The 18101-nt window shown below is 45.4% G+C and overlaps 1 protein-coding gene across 1 annotated transcript; it reads right to left on the reverse strand.

Annotated features, from left to right (window-relative positions):
- Window positions 1-644: 644 nt before the first annotated feature.
- Window positions 645-17876, reverse strand: LOC139382809 (sodium channel regulatory subunit beta-2-like). Its single transcript, XM_071127025.1, has 5 exons — window positions 17792-17876; window positions 7608-7774; window positions 6644-6854; window positions 6050-6245; window positions 645-3671 (listed from the first exon to the last, which is right to left on the reverse strand). The coding sequence occupies exons 1-5, from the start codon at window positions 17874-17876 to the stop codon at window positions 3644-3646; spliced, it is 687 nt and encodes a 228-aa protein (XP_070983126.1). The 3' UTR covers window positions 645-3643.
- Between the last annotated feature and the right edge of the window lie 225 nt (window positions 17877-18101).

Genomic DNA, 18101 nt, shown 5'->3' on the forward strand with positions numbered 1-18101 from the left:
TGTGTGTCTATAACTGAGTTTGTGAGCATTAATTTGCATGTGTGTGTCACCTTCAGTCCTGTCTGTGCCGGAGACCCCTCTGTTGGCTTACCGCGACACACTCTGCAGTGATCTTTTGGCCTTGCTGTTATCTTAACCCCTGCCAGGCCCATTTATTAAGAACCCTCCCACTGAGACCCAGATACCTGCACTACATGTGTTACATATCCATCCTCTCTCCCTCACCCCCCCCCCCCCTATCTTCTTCTCCAGGCTCCAGCAGAAAAGCTGACTTTCCTCTCTCTATTTGTCTCATTTTCAGATAGCCAGAGGGAGAGAAAAAAAAGGAAGTGTAGAGCGAGAGAGAGAGAGAGAGAGAGAGAGAGAGAGAGAGAACCTATCTGCAGCTTGAGTTGCTGTTTTTGTCTCTCTATCCAGCAAGATTAAGTCTTTGGATGTTGCTACGGTGCTGTCTAACAGTAGTAGCTACACACAGCACACTGGTGCATCAGCCATAACCCAGCCTCACAGCCTCCACACTTCACCTGCTATCATTAATCACCCCTTCTCACCGGTAGTAATTCCACGGGGACGTTTTAGAGCTCATTTGTCAGGGGTTCGTAAAAACAATTGCTGACAATAAAAGGCACACTGTAATATTTCTATGCTCATTTTTTATTTCAAAATACAATAATGAATACAGCTCATTATTAGAGACAAGCATTTCTGGTGTTCGGTGCGAGAGGGTCCTGGTTAGAGCCATGCGTCACAGAGGAACAACTGCAGCAAAAACATGCATGACCACACGGAGACAGAAAGTCAAAACGCAAAACTCTGGGACTATCCCGGCTAGCTATCCCGGCATTCAGGAGTCCAGCGGAGACGTCAGAGTGAGTGACAGGGGAAATGGAGGTGATGTTTGTTTCATCAGGCTACATGTAATTGCTTTGTCCCCTAGCCGTCGGTAGCAGTGTGTGTCGGTGTGTGTGTTCGTGTATAAAATACAGTACAATATAAATGATTATTATTTGTAATTCTTGAGGTTACTTTGGATAATTAAGTCAGATTGTGACTTAGTTATGGTCTCTGGTTGTGGCAACAATCTTCCCAGACTCATTTCTCACCATGATTCCAGCTGATGTCTCAGACTCCCTACATGCTGATTTACACACCACACTCGCAATTGCCCATAAGTTGAATTAATTTACATTAGCCATTAAGTAAGTCTAGAATGGTAGCGTGTACGCCCTACAGGTAGAGATCAGCATTGACCTTCCACTGTTTAATTAATGATCGTTCAGATGTGAGCTCCTCAAACTCAGGCCAACTTCCCAAAGACCAAGCAATGATGGCTACAACAGTTTCCACAGCTAGAACAACCACCACGTCATGGCATAAAGTACAAAATTCAACAATGTCAAAGTACAATACTCGACCCAAGAGAAATCGAAAACTAGAACGGCTAGGAGATCTGAGGAGACAAATAAAAAGTGGAAGAGAAAACATGCTTTGGCAGTGAATAACGTAAAGGCAGCCAATGACAGGCAGAGACAGCCAATGACAGGCCGAGACAGCCAATGACAGGCAGAGACAGCCAATGACAGGTAGAGACAGCCAATGACAGGCAGAGACAGGCAGAGACAGCCAATGACAGGCAGAGACAGGCAGAGACTACCTCCAGATGAGGTAGGGCACTCCTGGGCACAGAATCAGCGTGGCCCCTGGCTTTAGCCCTTTAAACCACATCGGACAGTACCAGAGGCACCCAGTCATATAACTACAGTTACACTCCCATAGCCTGTCTGCTCCCCCAACAATGTCTGTTGAAAAAAAATACAAAGCCAAGACTTTTAGACACAAGGAGCAAATGAAGACGACATATTACAAACATTGTCTACAATAAATAATGTTACTCATTTGCGGTTGTGATGTTGTTGAGCAATTCCAACGTTCACCTGTCCTTTTGGATACTTTTTGTGATCCTTCACAGACTTGCATACATGATCACGCTCTCATGATAATGTAATTAAAGCCCTACGTCTCTGAAGGTAGTTTGAAACGCAATGGGTGGAACGTGGAATGATTGATTGTATAGTAATTACATCTCACGTTGTCTCCCAAATACAATCACAACCAAGTGCAATGCTCATTCAGCTAAATATGTAACGTCCGAAGAACATCCCAGATCAATTACCTCAGCGGAGAGAGGTCTCATACATTCGAACATTGATCGTTTAAGACCGCGACGACCACACCTGAATTAGCGACAGCAATCAAAGCACACCTCTATAGTACAACTTGGTATTAGGACAAAACTTAGAAATATATGTATCTGTATATAAATGTTACTCTTATTCTGTTTTCCCTGAAAGTGCTCAGCTTGTGTGTATGTGTAGGCCTCTTTTTGTGGACTTCTGATGTGCAAAACAGCTACGTGGCTTGTATGTGGTGGTCGAAGCTTACGTGTTGGTTCGCGTATAGTCACTGTGTCTGCGTGCTCACTTGAGTGTCAAGGGTTACTGCAGGTGGATAAAAGGGGGGACGTCATTCGGGGATTGGGCTTTTTGTGCAATGTGTATTACAATATCATCAAAGGCCAACAGATGAATGATCCATCCATCGTAGGCAGAATTGTGCCAGTCATAATGTGTGCAAAAAACATATCATGCTAATATATGAAGCAGTAGTAACTTAGGATGAGGAAGCAACACAGGATAAAACATCATATTGGAGGTGAGGGTTCAGAAGGGTTGGCGACTGATAAAATCATCCCTGGCTTCAAACACTCTAAGGACACTCAAACGCATGTTCACACACGTGTATACACCCACACTGCCCGCAGTGACATCGGAAGGTCATTCACAAGCTTATACCCCCTTGTACATAAAAAACAAACACACACAGACAAAAACAATCCATCCATACCATTCTCACACAGAGCGGTTGTCATTTTGGACACACACTAGCTGTGGGAACTTTTTTTTGCCCCAGCCATTATGCATCTCTAAGTAATGTGATAGAGCAGGAAAAAGAGAGCGAGAGAGTCAGAGAGCGAGAGAGAGAGAGAGAGCAAGAGAGAGGGAGAGAGGGAGAGAGAGAGAGAGAGAGAGAGAGAGAGAGAGCAGGATCTTTCCCAGTAATCACGGCTGTTTTAATTTGTGCCAGTTTGCTACAGTAGGAAAATAATCCTGCAGCGACAGGACATGTTAATTATTACGTGAATCATAATGAATTGATATTTCTCTAGGAGTTGATACATTTTTCGTAAGGGAAAATCAGGTCTAAAATGTCCAAGTGTAAATTACAAATGTCCAAGTGTAAATTACTTCAGAACACTTTTTAAACCTCAAATACAGTACACATTTTAAATGTCCTGAATTGCACTTCACATGTCCTACGTCTGTATTTGAAGAGAGACTAGAAGCGAGGAAAAAGGGGAAAGAGGAATGTCGTTTGGAGGCTGCCGTCCACAAGCCTCCTCCGCCTTTTGTGGCTTCTTGTCAGAGAAGATAAGATGGCCGACTGAAGACAGAGGCAGGGGTGGCGTGGGTAACGTGGCTGGCGTCGGCTTCCCACAACGGCAATTTTGTTTGGCTGGGCAAGGGGAGGGAAGGAGGGGGCGTGGGGTGAGGCAGATGCTGGACAAGGATTCATGGAAGGGTCGCTATACATCTTCAGGCAGGAATGCTTTCCTGAAGGTTATGGTTCATCGGAAACAGAGGGGCAGGGAGAGAAGAGAGCAGAGATATATATGAGCTCAGCGATACAGTACATATAGTACATCACATCCAGCTATTGAACATATACAAGGAAACAGCACCCCTAAGATCAACACACTGAAGATATGTCCCACAGAATAAAGTCACGTGAGGGTAGAAGACAAGATGGTTTAAACGTCAAGGTCAGTGCTTTCTAAAGTAGGCACTGGTTGTCTAGCCAACCGGACTTGTTTTTTAAAATCTGATTTCCATGCTATTGTTGTTGTACATTATTTACATCCCACTGTAGGACCAGGGGGAAGAGCCGGGGACTAACTTGTACAATCCCATACACCAAACACAGACTGCACCACACACACCCATCACCACACCACATTGGCTAGGGCCACAACGCAAACACAGCAATAGCTACTGTGCAGAAACAGGCAGGGTTGGATCTCTCATGGAGTTAGTGTGGGAAACATGTTAGATACGAGTCACTCAAAACCTAGTAAAAAACATGCAAACACATTGCCCTGAGACATGGCTGTAGACTCCCATAGCTTGCAAACAAAAAAGCTGTGACACATGTGCTTAGTCCCTTTGTAGATGCTCTAAAGACCATCTACTATCTACTATCAGTAATATTTCAACTAACTATCTACTAACCCTATCTCTAACTTAACTCTTATAGTAACCCTAAACTTAACACTTACCCTAATCCTAGCCCTAACCTTAACCCTTATTCTAAACCTAACCTTAAAACCCGAGCAAGCAGTTTCTTATCAACAGACGGTTTGCTGATAGTATGACCATGAAAATCCAGGCCTATCCAAATAAAGTAGGACCGAAATTCATCCTGGAACCTTGCATGGCGGAGTCTACAGCCACGTGTCAGGTCAAACAAACACCTGACTGCAAACAAATGGACACAAATCTAACTTGAGATACAGTGAGAACACGTAACTTTTCCTTGCCCCATGAATCGTGTTCGACGACAGATTTGTGCAGAAAAGTTCTGTGTTTGTATCTGAAGTTAGGATTGAGCCCCTACAGGCTTTCAGAATCAGAACTGATCCGATCTAAGGCCTGGAAGAGAGATCATCAGGTAGAAAATAGGTTGAAGGTAGAAGGGAGAGCAGACCAGAGGGGGAAAGGTAGGATAGGATTGACCGTTCTATTGGATGAGATCAGGACAGAGGTTGAGAGTGAGACTGTGTCTCAACAGTCCTTTCCATGTCTTCCGTCCTTCACGGCCACTGATACATGAGACGACAGCACACTGTTTTAATCTATTGTCCTTTCACATCAGTGGTCATACAGGACATGAGCCAAGGACACACTACTATTATCGTAGCTAAATAGCAAACAGAATTGGAAGTTCCCATCACCATGGTAATGAGAGAGCGGGATAAACAGCAAGGTTTGGGGAAGAAGGCCATTAGTGGCCACTTTTTCTTGGGTAACGGGGGTCACATGACCAGCACAAAACACCAATCACAGATTGTTACCAGCGTGAGGGAGGGGGTGTGGCTCCAGCGAACCTTGGGCCTCCAGGACCATGCAGGCCGGTTATAGCTTCCTGGCTCATGGCAATATACACACATACACATGGGGCACGCGCACGCACACACACACACACACACACATTGTCAGGATGTTTTAAGAGAAATGTATGAATCCACTTTACACCGGACATATTTCTGGCACGTGTTTCCATAGCATCTATATTTTGTGACGTTTCTGGGGTTATTCCAGAATGTTGTGACTTGTTAGGTATAAACGATGGACCACCCTTGTCAGCGCACATACGTACAGCTGAAAGAGAAAGCTAATTGAAGTAGATTTTAAGACTCTCCAGTTTTGCCTCAAAGGCATTGCCTCAAGTAGATGACAGAAGACGAGAGCGAGAGCGCTAGAGAGAAGGACAAACAGCAAAGAGAATTGAAAGAAAGAAAGAGGAGGATAGCGCAAATCCGGGGACGCGTCATTAGAATTTCACAACCTTGGAGAAAGAGTCCTAGAGCAAAGCAATATACAGATGTAGGATTTTAATATGATCACCCTGTTGCAGCACAACTTTCCTGGAAATGCAGGAAATGTTACACTTGTGCTGTATTTGAGGTTTAAAAAGGTTTCTGAAGTTTGTAATTTCCACTTAGAAATTTCAAACTTGATTTTCCCTTACACATATGTAAAATTCCAGAAGAATTTCCAACTTCCCATTTCCTGTTGCTGCAGAATTATTTTAATGCGGCAGCAAACTGGCTCAAATCAAGATCCTACATCTGTAGAGGTATCGAGGAAGACATAGGACGGCTAAAGAAGAAGACATCACTTGAAGAGAACTTCAACAAAAGGGCGGTTCTCACTTGGTTCCCTCCTCGGTGCCCCCCTCTGCATCCAGCTTGCCCTCTTCCTCCATCTTCTGCTCGTCAGAGATGAGCTCCTGTTTCTTGTGGCGCCTTATACACTTCACCACCACCATGGACAGGATGAGCAGAGCCAGCGCACCGCCGACTGATGCCCCGATCGCCACCGCTATTGTCGAGTCCCGTGGGGGAGGCACTGTGGGGGGGGGGGGGGGGGGGGGGTGAGATAGTTCTGTAAATAGAGTGTACAGTTGGCAAAGGGCTGATTTAACCAGTGTGAGGACACAACAAAAAATCAATCACTTAGATCATGTATTTTCAGACTCGCGAAGCAACAGCAAAGTAACTTGCCCCCTGTCCCTCTTCTTGCTCCCCGCCTTGCCCCCTGTCCCTCTTCCTGCTCCCCGCCTTGCCCCCTGTCCCTCTTCTTGCTCCCCGCCTTGCCCCTGTCTCTCTTCCTGCTCCCTGCCTTGCCCCCTGTCCCTCTTCTTGCTCCCCGCCTTGCCCCCTGTCCCTCTTCTTGCTCCCCGCCTTGCCCCCTGTCCCTCTTCTTGCCCCCTGTCCCTCTTCTTGCTCCCCGCCTTTCCCCCTTACGTTCTGTGACGACAAACATGTTGATGATTCCGTGGCCCTGGATGCGGTCAGGGGGGTTACGGACGTAGCAGTTATAGACTCCCTCGTCCGACAGCTGGACATCAGAGAGGGTGATGGACAAGTCGTTCTTTTCCAGGTTACCCACAAACTGCACCCGGTCACTGAACCGGTCTGTCCGCATGGGCATCATCCCCTTCTTATAGGTCATGAACTGGAGGAGAGAGGAGGAAGAAGAGAGTGATTAGCAGAAAGATAGACAGGAAACATGTCATTGTTATTGAACCCAGGACTCCCTGGAAAACAGTGGCAATTATTACTGAGAACAGATGTAGGATCTTCATTTCTTCACTCTTTTTGTTATTGAGAATTTTCCCGCACTGCAGGAAATCCAGATGAGCTTCGTGATTTACATACATTCACTGAAAACCCGCAATAATACACGGTTAAATTAACAGTATTGCACTTTTCAGGTACTGCAGTCTAATTTTGTCCAGCTCATAGCCTAACCACTTGAAGAAGCAACATTATGGACCTAACGTTAAAATCCTGTTGCGGCAGGATGATTTTGCTACGGCAATGCTGAACAAATTAAGATCCTACATATGTAGACTATCCTGGCGAAATAAATAAAAGTCAAATGAAAGACGTCGAAATAGTTGGAGAAAGCATGGCTTTTAAAAAAGCAGATCGGAGACAGGAGAGAGAGAGGAGAGGGAGTTGACACCGGAAACGTAAGGAGGATGGAGAATGCAAAAGAAAAAAGATTTGTCTTACTGTATATCATGGCAGAGTGAAGAAAGAGCCAGGCGTATGGTGTCCATTTTAGCCTTACATCTTACCCCTCCTTGAGCCAGTCCTCACCTTCCTTGAGTCAATCTGAGACTGAGGGTGTCCTGAAATGGACACTGTGCATCTGCCGGACATTGACACAAGACAAGGGCAGACACACGGTCTGGTCTCTCACCATCTCCTCTGTCTCGTTGGTGTTCTCCTGGTAGGTCCAGTTCATGGCAAACTTGTTGACGTCCACCTTGTAGCAGGAGGTGAAGATGCACTGGATCTTCACCATGGTGCCGTTCAGGACGTTGATGCGGTTATGGACCAGCACATCCATACTGGACGCAGGGCAGGCTGGGGGAAGGAGGGAGACGGAAGGGATTGGTTAAGAAACACACAGATCGGCTACACATGGAAGTATGGGTGTTGATTGTTTGCTGTTCCGCAGGAAGGAGTGAGTTCATTCAGGAGAAAGACCATTCCGATTACACACATATGTATGGCGATCGCCACATAAACAAACGGCTACGGTGCGTATTTCAAAGGGTTCATTTTTTTGTCAGTGAAATCCTCTGTAAAGTGACCACCATAAGCAGACGGTGAGAGCGGTATTAGAATAATGCTTTAGCAGTAGTGTTCTGGACGCTAGTTGTCCTCACAACCTGGGAGGCATTGCGCAGCACAGAACCAGAACCGTAGCAACATCTCGGTATGCACACAGTGACTCACTCCTGCCCCCGGTTACTCCTAACGCAGCTCCAGACACACCTTTCATGAGCATTTGTTTAAAGCTGACGAAAACGAGTGTGGCTGAATCTCCTGAATACATAACTCATTGAGGCATTGAGGCAGAACTGTGCTGTATACCTGTGTGTGCCTATAGTGCTGTGTCTGTGTACTGCGTATGATGACAATGCACAGTATTAGTGTGAACATTAGCACGTCTGTTTGTTTCTGTGTGTGTTTGTGTGTGTGCTGGGCAGGCACCAGAATGAATAGGTTGGAAGGGCCTTTGATATCCATAGGTGGGCACGTTTTTTCACGGGTCCTCCTATGTGTGCACCCGCTTGCTTGCGTTGGAAAGATTTTTCAAATACTACGGAACTATCATTCGCAATGGATGTTTAAAAAAACTGGCTTTGTTTACAATGTGTGAGGTGAAGAAAATATTACTGAGATCCTCAGCTCAGCATTTCAAATCATTGTCACGGGGTTATTCATAAAAATCTGAAGTAAAATTATAAAAATATAAAAGTAGAAATTAAACTAAGGTCATATGGACACGTTGATACACTGTGGTCCATTGGCGGCTAAAGAAATTAGCATTCATCTCTCTACTCTGCCTCCCTTTGACTTGAGCTATTGATAGTGCAAAAATGTATCAAATCATCAACTGGGTCCGGCAATAAGCTGTCGCTTGCGAACTTGTAGCATTGTATCAACTAGCCCCTTCCAGACTCTCAGAGGTTCCCACGCCAGTGAGCTTGGGACAGACAGCGATTTTTATAACGTTTCCAATGGGATAATCGCTTGGTGATCGAGGACAGGAGTGTTGGAAAGAGTTTTCAAATACTGAGGAACTATCATTCGCAATGGAAAAAAAACAGACTTCGTTTACAACGTGTGATGTGAAGAAAAGATTACGGAGAAGATGGGCTTATTAGTGGTGGTCGTGGTGAGTTTAGACATCAGAAATCAGACATTGCCAAGTGGGCATTTTCCTACATGCCAGGAAAATTACTGTAATTAATACATGCATTAACAGAAATTACTGTAATTAATACATGCATTAACTACTGTAACCATGCTCCCTCTGCTGTTTTCTGAAGTCCATGATCAGCTCTTTCGTTTTGTTGACGTTGAGGGAGAGGTTATTTTCCTGGCACCACTCCGTCAGTGCCCTCACGTCCATCCCTGTAGGCTGTTTCATCATTGGTCATCAGGCCTACTAAATTAAATCAAATAAAAGTTGATTTGTCACGTGCACCGAATACACCAGGTGTAGGTAGACCTTACAGTGAAATGCTTACTTACAGGCTCTAACCAACAGTGCAAAAAATGTATTAGGTGAACAATAGGTAAGTAAAGAAATAAAAACAACAGTAAAAAGACAGTGAAAATAACAGTAACGAGGCTATATACAGTGGCGAGGCTATAACAGTAGCGAGGTATAACGGTTTTCCTGTTGTGAAGGAGAAGCGGACCAAAATGCAGCGTGGTGGTTATTCATGTTCTTTAATTTGTAAAGACACTATACATGAAATAACTAACAAAATAATAAATGTGCAAAAACCTAAACAGCCCTATCTGGTGCAAACACAGAGACAGGAACAATCACCCATGAAACACTCAAAGAATATGGCTGCCTAAATATGGTTCCCAATCAGAGACAACGATAAACACCTGCCTCTGATTGAGAACCACTCCAGACAACCATAGACTATGCTAGAAACCCCTACTATAATACAAACCCAATATCTAACAAAAAAACCCAAGACAAAACACACCACATACAAAACCCATGTCACACCCTGGCCTGACCAAATGAATAAAGAAAACACAAAATACTAAGACCAGGGCGTGACACGAGGCTACATACAAACACTGGTTAGTCGGGCTGATTGAGGTAGTATGTACATGTAGATATGGTTATAGTGACTATGCATATATGATAAACAGAGAGCATCAGTAGCGTAAAAGAGGCGTTGGCGGGTGGTGGGTGGCGGGACACAATGCAGATAGCCCTGCCAGCCAATGTGCGAGAGCACTGGTTGGTCGGGCCAATTGTGGTAGTATGTACATGAATGTATAGTTCAAGTGACTATGCATATATGATGAACAGAGAGTAGCAGCAGCATAAAAGAGGGGTTGGGGGGCACACAATGCAAATAGTCCGGGTAGCCATTTGATTACCTGTTCAGGAATTGTATGGCTTGGGGGTAAAAGCTGTTGAGAAGCCTTTTTGTCCTAGACATGGCATTCCGGTACCACTTGCCATGCGGAAGTAGAGAGAATAGTCTATGACTGGGGTGGCTGGGGTCTGTGAAAATTTTTAGGGCCTTCCTCTTACACCGCCTCTGTAGTGCCTTGCGGTCGGAGGCCGAGCAATTGTCGTACCAGGCGGTAATGCAACCTGTCAGGATGCTCTCGATGTTGCAGCTGTAGAACCTGTTGAGGATCTGAGGATCCATGGCAAATCTTTTTAGTTGCCTGAGGTGGAATAGGCTTTGTCGTGCCCTCTTCACATCTGTCTTGGTGTGTTTGGACCATTCTAGTTTGTTGGTGATATGGACACCAATGACCTTGAAGCTCTCAACCTGCTCCACGAAAGTGCTGTCGATGAGAATGGGGGCGTGCTCGGTCCTGAAACTCTCTCATCGGAGAAAGCATTGAATGAGCGAAACAGTGCCCCCCTCTGTCTTACTATATGTAGCCCATGTGTCTGATGCTGTCTGGACAGAATTAGTATGACATGCCACCCTTTTTTGGTCCAGACAGCATCAAATTCATGGTCTATACATACTCAGACAGAGGGGCACTGTTTTGATCGGTCGGATGCTTTATCTGAGATTGATGCGTCTTTCTGTCAGCGCACGTCTCGGTCAAATAAATCTTTATTTCAATATTTTATTTGGACGGGCAAGGAGGTACAGTAGGACCCCCTAAGGGTGCCCTGTGTGTGCATGCGTGTGTGTGTTCTGTGAGTGCCTCAGTGGGATGTGTGTGTATTGGTCTGAGTGTGGCTATTAGTGAGTGCAAGCACGTGCATGATGCCGGGGTGGGATGGGTGTGTTGGCTCTGCACCATTCGTTCCCTCTGCAGTCTGCCGAGTTTTGTGTTCCTGGACAAGCTCCCACTGCTGCTGCACTCTGTCTTCATCGTACCGGGTCTCTGCTGCAGATAGACCTTCTACGCTCTCTCTCTCTCTCTCTCCTTCTCTCTCCCTCTCTCTCTCTCTCTCCCTCTCACTCTCTCTCTCTCTCTCTCTCTCTCTCCCTCCCCCCCCCACGCGCACACATATGCTCACATATCGACCCATAGCTACACATTGGCAAAACATATGCACAAGTTGTACGTCACACACAGCACACAGCCCACAGCACATGTACTTGCAGAGTCATCACTCAGCCCTGCGCGCTAGTATTTACTAGTGATATGTGAATGTCTTCCCAGCCTATGCCTTGCCCTTGTATATTTCCAATGAGCTATATACAGATGTAGGATTTGAGCCTGTTTGCTACAGCAGAAAAAAGAACCCTGTATCAACAGGAAACAGTAAGGGTTGATACATTTTCAAGTATGCTTGTAGTTTAAAGTGGAAATTACAAACTTTAGAAGCCTTTTCAAACCTCAAATACCCTACAAGGTTGCATTTTCTGCCGTGTAGGGAAATTATTCAGCAACAAAAGAGTGATCAAATTAAGATCGTACACTGTACTGTATCTTGTGCATCTATAGGGTGAGTACATTCCCACACCGAGGGGGGGGGGGGGTTAATTTACAGTATGTCCATCACATCCTTACACTGTACATACACAATTAGCTGATCCCATCCCTGCTTAGCCAGCTGGCATGTCTTAACGACGCTCAAAGTCTACATAATGGGAAGTAATTGGAAGCTACTGTAGCTCACTGCCAACACCAAGAGATTAGCTAACCGAACTTGAGTAGCACTTGGTTCTGCAGTAATTTAAAGGGGGAGTCCAACGAAAGTCTTGTGCAAGAGGCTTTGGTTGGGAGAGTTACATCACGTCAGTGGGGAGCACATGCATGAGGAGTTGACGTTGATCATACACGAACAGTGCCTGGCTCGAAACTCTGACGCACTTCATCACCGCTGAAGGTGATCTCTGAGTTAAACGCTATCTTGGACAAATGTACATGTTTTCCGTACGTGTTACTGGGAGTTGAGAGTATGTCTGATGCCAACATCATTGTCTAAAACTATAGGCCGATACACACACATATTGAACTATAATACCACAATATGTGTAGCACTCTGAGAGAGATTGTCTCATCCTATAAGGCAAGTGTGTAACACCCATGTGACCGTTTGCTCATGCTGCACTACTTCATCTGCGATCACAAGGCAGGAAATACTGCAGTGTAGCGCCCTCTCCTTCCCTCCTCCCTTCTTCACTCTCACACTCTCTCTGTCTTTCAGCTCATTTTTTTCCCCCCAGAGGCTCGAGGTCATCGTAAAAGAGAAGGTAAGGACGAGATGCTCTGTGGTGCTGTAGAAACGACTTTCAAATGTCATTGGATTGCTGTGAGGCAGCTAAATACATATGGTCGCACACACACACACATGCACCAAGATAACTTCAGGTCATCAAGATGTGTTCTCTACAGTTAACATCACATATGGCGTATACAATAAAGAAAGGTTACACTCTTGGACAAAAGGTTACCAAAAGGGTTCTTTGGCTGTCCCCACAGGTGAACCCTTTTTGGTTCATTCTAAAAACCCTCCGTGCAAAGGGTTCTACATGAAACCCAAAAGGGTTCAACCTAGAACCAAAAAGGGTCATTCAAAGGGTTCTCCTACGGGGAATGCCGACGAACACTTTTAGGTTCTAGATAGCACCTGTTTTTTTTTAAGAGTGTAAATGCAAAACTGCACTACTACACCTATCATTTCAGATGCAGCTGTTAAGCTAGCCTAAACACTAATAGCACGGGAGAGAAAGCTTTTGTTGAGGTTCTACCATACCGCCTCCACTAAACTCTGAGTGTGTTTTGCGGGGGGAGTGGGATTGTAGTTTCCTGTGGTTTCTTAGCTAACAGGACATTGCATTCATCCACTGTGTGTGTGCGTGCGTGCGTGCGTGTGTCTGTGTGTGTGAGCATACATGTGTGTAGAACACACTATCTACCGAGAGAGTGTTCATCTATGTTCTTTGTAGCTGTCGATTTACCACCACAAATCGATGCTGGCACTAAGACCGCACTCAATGAGCTGAATACGGCCATAAGCAAACAGGAAAACACTCATCCAGAGGCGGCGCTCCTAGTGGCCGAGGACTTTAATGCAGTTTTACCTCATTTCTATCAGCATGGTAAATGTGCAACCAGAGGGAAAAAAACTCTTAGACCACCTTTACTCCACACACAGAGACGCGTACAAAGCTCTCCCTCGCCCTCCATTTGGCCAATCTGACCATACATCTATCCTCCTGATTCGTGCTTACAAGCAAAAATGAAAGCAAAGCGTCAATACAGGACTAAGATCGAATCGTACTTCACCGGCTCGGATGTGGCAGGGCTTGCAAACTATTACAGACTACGAAGGGAGAGAGCTGCCCAGTGACACAAGCCTACCGGACAAGTTAAATTACTTCTATGCTCGCTTCAAGGCAAATAACACTGAAACATGCATGAGAGCACCAGCTGATCCAGACAACTGTTTGATCACGCTCTCAGCAGCCGATGTGAGTAAGACCTTTGAACAGGTCAACGTTCACATGGCCGCTGGGCCAGACAGATTACCAGGACATGTGCTCCAAGCATGCGCTGACCAACTGTCAAGTGTCTTCGTTGACATTTTCAACCGCTCCCTGTCTGAGTCTGTAATACCAAGATGTTTCAAGCAGCAGACCACAATAGTCCCTGTGCCCAAGAACACTAAGGTAACCTGCCTATATGACTACCGACCCGTAGCACTCACGTCTGTAGCCGTGAAGTGCTTTGAAAGGCATGGCTCACATCAACACCATTGTCCCAGAAACCATAGACCCACACCAATTTGCAAACCGCCCCAACAGATCCACAGATGATGCAATATCTATTGCACTCTACACTGCCCTTTTACACCTGGACAGAAGGAACACCTATGTGAGAGTGCTATTCATTGACTACAGCTCAGCATTCAACACCATAGTACTCTCAAAGCTCATCATTAAGCTAAGGATCCTTGGACCAAACACCTCCCTCTGCAACTGGATCCTGGACTTCCTGACGGGCCGCCCCCAGGTGGTAAGGGTAGGTAACAACACATCCGCCATGCTGATCCTCAACAAGGGGGCTCCTAGGGGTGCATGCTCAGTTCCCTCCTGTACTCCCTGTTCACTCATGACTACACAGCCAGGCACGACTCCAAAACCATCATTATGTTTTCAGATCACCAACAACGATGAGACAGCCTATAGGGAGGAGGGAGGAGGTCAGAGACCTGGCCGTGTGGTGCCAGAAGGTGATGACAAAGGTGATGATTGTGGACTACAGGAAAATGAGGACTGAGCACACCCCCATTCTCATCGACGGGGCTGTAGTGGAGCAGGTTGAGAGCTTCAATTCCTTGGTGTCCACATCACCAACAAACTAACATGGTCCAAGCACACCAAGACAGCCGTGAAGACGGCACTCAGAAGACTGAAAAGATTTGGCATGGGTCCTCAGATCCTCAAAAGGTTCTACAGCTGCACCATCGAGAGCATCCTGATGGGTTGCATCACTGCCTGGTATGGCAACTGCTCAGCTTCCGACCTGAAGGTGTTACAGAGTGTGTTCACCACTGGGGCCAAGCTTCCTGCCATCCAGAACCTCTATACCAGGCGGTGTCAGAAGAAGGCCCTAAAAATTGTCAAAGACTCCAGCTACCCCAGTCATAGATCGTTCTCTCTGCTACTGCACACCAAGCGGTACCTGAGTGTCAAGTCTAGGTCCAAGAGGTATCTAAACAGCTTCCACCCCCAAGCCACAAGTCTACTGAACATCTAATCAAATGGCTACCCAGAATATTTGCATTGCCCCTCCCCCCTTATTTTATGGTTATTATGGTACATTCTGCAAATGTACCATAATGCAGAAAGCTCAAGGGCACAACTTTCTAAACACTACCTGCCTGCTGACAAGGTGGTTGATGGACCAGGTTGTCTCATAGACCGTGACCTCCCCGTGACCTCGGGTGCCCGTTAGCTGCCCAGTGATACATAGCCCCGAATAAAAGTGACTGCCAATGTCCTTGGTCCTGTGTGTGTTCAGTGTGAATACGTGTGTGTGTGTGTGTGTGTGTGTGTGTGTGTGTGTGTGTGTGTGTGTGTGTGTGTGTGTGTGTGTGTGTGTGTGTGTGTGTGTATGTGTGTGTGTGTGTGTGTGTGTGTGTTTGGCTGTAGGCAATGGCTCAGCATACTCAATGACTGGTGAGTCCAATAGAGGAAAGGATGATGTGGTGTAATACATTACTGAGGGACTGGCCTTAATATGCTGGTCATAATGTTTTTACGTTTGGCTTTATGGAGGTAACAGTGGTCAAAATGTATTGGATCTCTGTCTTTTAATGGCTGAGGTACGTGTCTTTGATATGACACATGGCACAAGATTAGGTGAACCTGCTGACAGGCAAGGTCATGATGCAGGAGTCTATGGGATCACAAATGACACCCCGCACCATGCATCTGTACCTTACAGATTTATCTAATCATGTCCCGACAGCATCCCTTCCGTGACGGAGCAGCTACTCCTACTCTCGGCTTCCTCACATTCAAAAGGAGCAGCCTCATGGCACTATCCTGAGAATGAAAATGTATGATCTATCCTACGACATAAATGCTGCCAGCTCCAAACTAAAATGCTGCATAGCCACGGTATGGTACAGGCTACAGTCTGGGCTATACAGCGGCTGTGGATTAGCCTGCCCCCTTGTGGATGAAATTATAAGGTGCACTCAAAGATCCCAATACCAAATGGATAATACAAATTTTCTTGGTTGTTATTCATCCAGTGTAGCCTAGTCCTCTATATCAATCATCCATACTGTTGTTAAATAGCATTTGTGAGCTCCTAAACGTCTACGATTACCAATTGCTCCTTGAAACAGCATGAGAGGATGTGTGTGTGAGCTCAGCATGCCAACATTGCCTGCTAGACATTGCTGCTGGTCTATGAAGTACAATGTCTGCGTGGCACTGTCTCCCCCTGGTGTCGAAGTCTAGGAGGCGCAGCAGCATGACAATACTATGACCGTTCTAAAATGGTGAAGGTTTCAGAGGCTGGTGTGGTATTAGTCATCTCTTCTGCTGCATACTGCACAAGGACCAGACAGTGTGAACCAGATGACACACACACACACAGTTGCTTCATCACAACAGTTTGAAAGTTTTAGGCTATAGGCACTGCATGCCAATGCTATTTTTTCCAATATATATTTTCTACATTTTTAACCTAATTTGTATTTGTAATATTCTACAGCATTATGATAACACAGGTATCAACAGGCACGTGTGGAACAGAACGGTTTAGGCTACTGCATAGGCTTAATGGTGTCATGGCATCAACATTAATACAGGTCGTGATATTCATCTCATGAGCTGTCATTACGCATCCGTAGCCTGTTGCCAAGCAGGCCTCTGCTGAGCACAAAAACAGAGCTTTCACTATCCACCTTTACCTGAGTGCTATTTGGGATACGAATAATAAAGTGTAGGCTATGTAAATGAACGAGAAATATAGGCTAAACTAGTGAGGCAATGTGAATAGATTATTGTATCCGCCCAGATGCGCTAAACTCAGTATAGGTTTCGTCATAGCCAGTTGACCGAGACATAGCAAGCTGCCAGTCACGCTTAGACCCGCTATTATGAGAAAGCAAACACTATGAAGATTTCTTTATTTTAAATTGAGGATAAACGACAATTTCTTTCAGATTCAAGGCCTGTTTACAAATAGCCTGTACGCAAGGCGATGTTGCTAGTGATGCGTCTCTAGTGCAGAGATGATGGAGACACGCGGTGTCCGTGCGTCAGCGTCCATCCACTCCACCCCGCACCTGCATCAGTAGAGAGAGCATCACTGGATCTGCCTGAGCCCTGATACTTACACGACTGTTACACATTCTGAATAAGCTATAGGTAGATAGCGGGCCAATAATAAATCCCCACGTTGTTTCGGTTTTTCCTCGATATAGATCAGGCGTTGGGACACTGGAATGACGCTTATTGTGATTCACTACGTTTGTCTCTGGAGTAAAAAAAACTAACAAAAAAAACATCGTTTAGTCTACTGTTATGGTTACTTGACAGAGTCTGTTGACATAGCATAAAGGCGTATTAGATATAATTACTAATGGCGAGGGTAAAGTGTTAGCCTTGGAGGTGAGGAAGTTGGTAATTTATAGTGATGACAAGCGGCGGATTTCGTGAGCCACCAGTCTATTAATTAGGTAGCCTACCATAATCATACAGGATTTCAGGAATATCTAAATGTCGCTCATCTACACACGCACACAAACACACGCACACTTACACACACAACGCGGGAGAAAACGGAGCACATTTGATTCAAGTGAGTACAATTGCGCCTCTGTCACTCATCTTTCCAAATATCGATCCGCTGTTAACTTTACATTAGACGCTTCCGTTGTAGCCTACTTACCCATAATATAAACCATCAATCCCACGATGCTCAGATTGATAGCTGGCATCCACGTCTTATTTCGCTTTTGTAATGTAAACTGCATTGTATCTCCTTGTAGTAAAACGTCACGATATATAATAAAATAGAAATGTCGTAAAATCTTCCTTTTTACTTTAGAAAAAAATCTTAAAATATGTGTTCTTTTTTCAGTGCTATGATATGGCTGGCAGTGACTGTAGCTGTAGAAATAGTTGATTATATGGTTGTGGGTGTCTCTCAAAAGAAGGCAGGGAGGTTGGAAATGGAATCAAATCCCCTACTCTTATCT

The sequence above is a fragment of the Oncorhynchus clarkii genome, chromosome 24 (assembly GCF_045791955.1).
Source record: "Oncorhynchus clarkii lewisi isolate Uvic-CL-2024 chromosome 24, UVic_Ocla_1.0, whole genome shotgun sequence".
In the NCBI taxonomy this organism is placed as follows: Eukaryota; Metazoa; Chordata; class Actinopteri; order Salmoniformes; family Salmonidae; genus Oncorhynchus; species Oncorhynchus clarkii.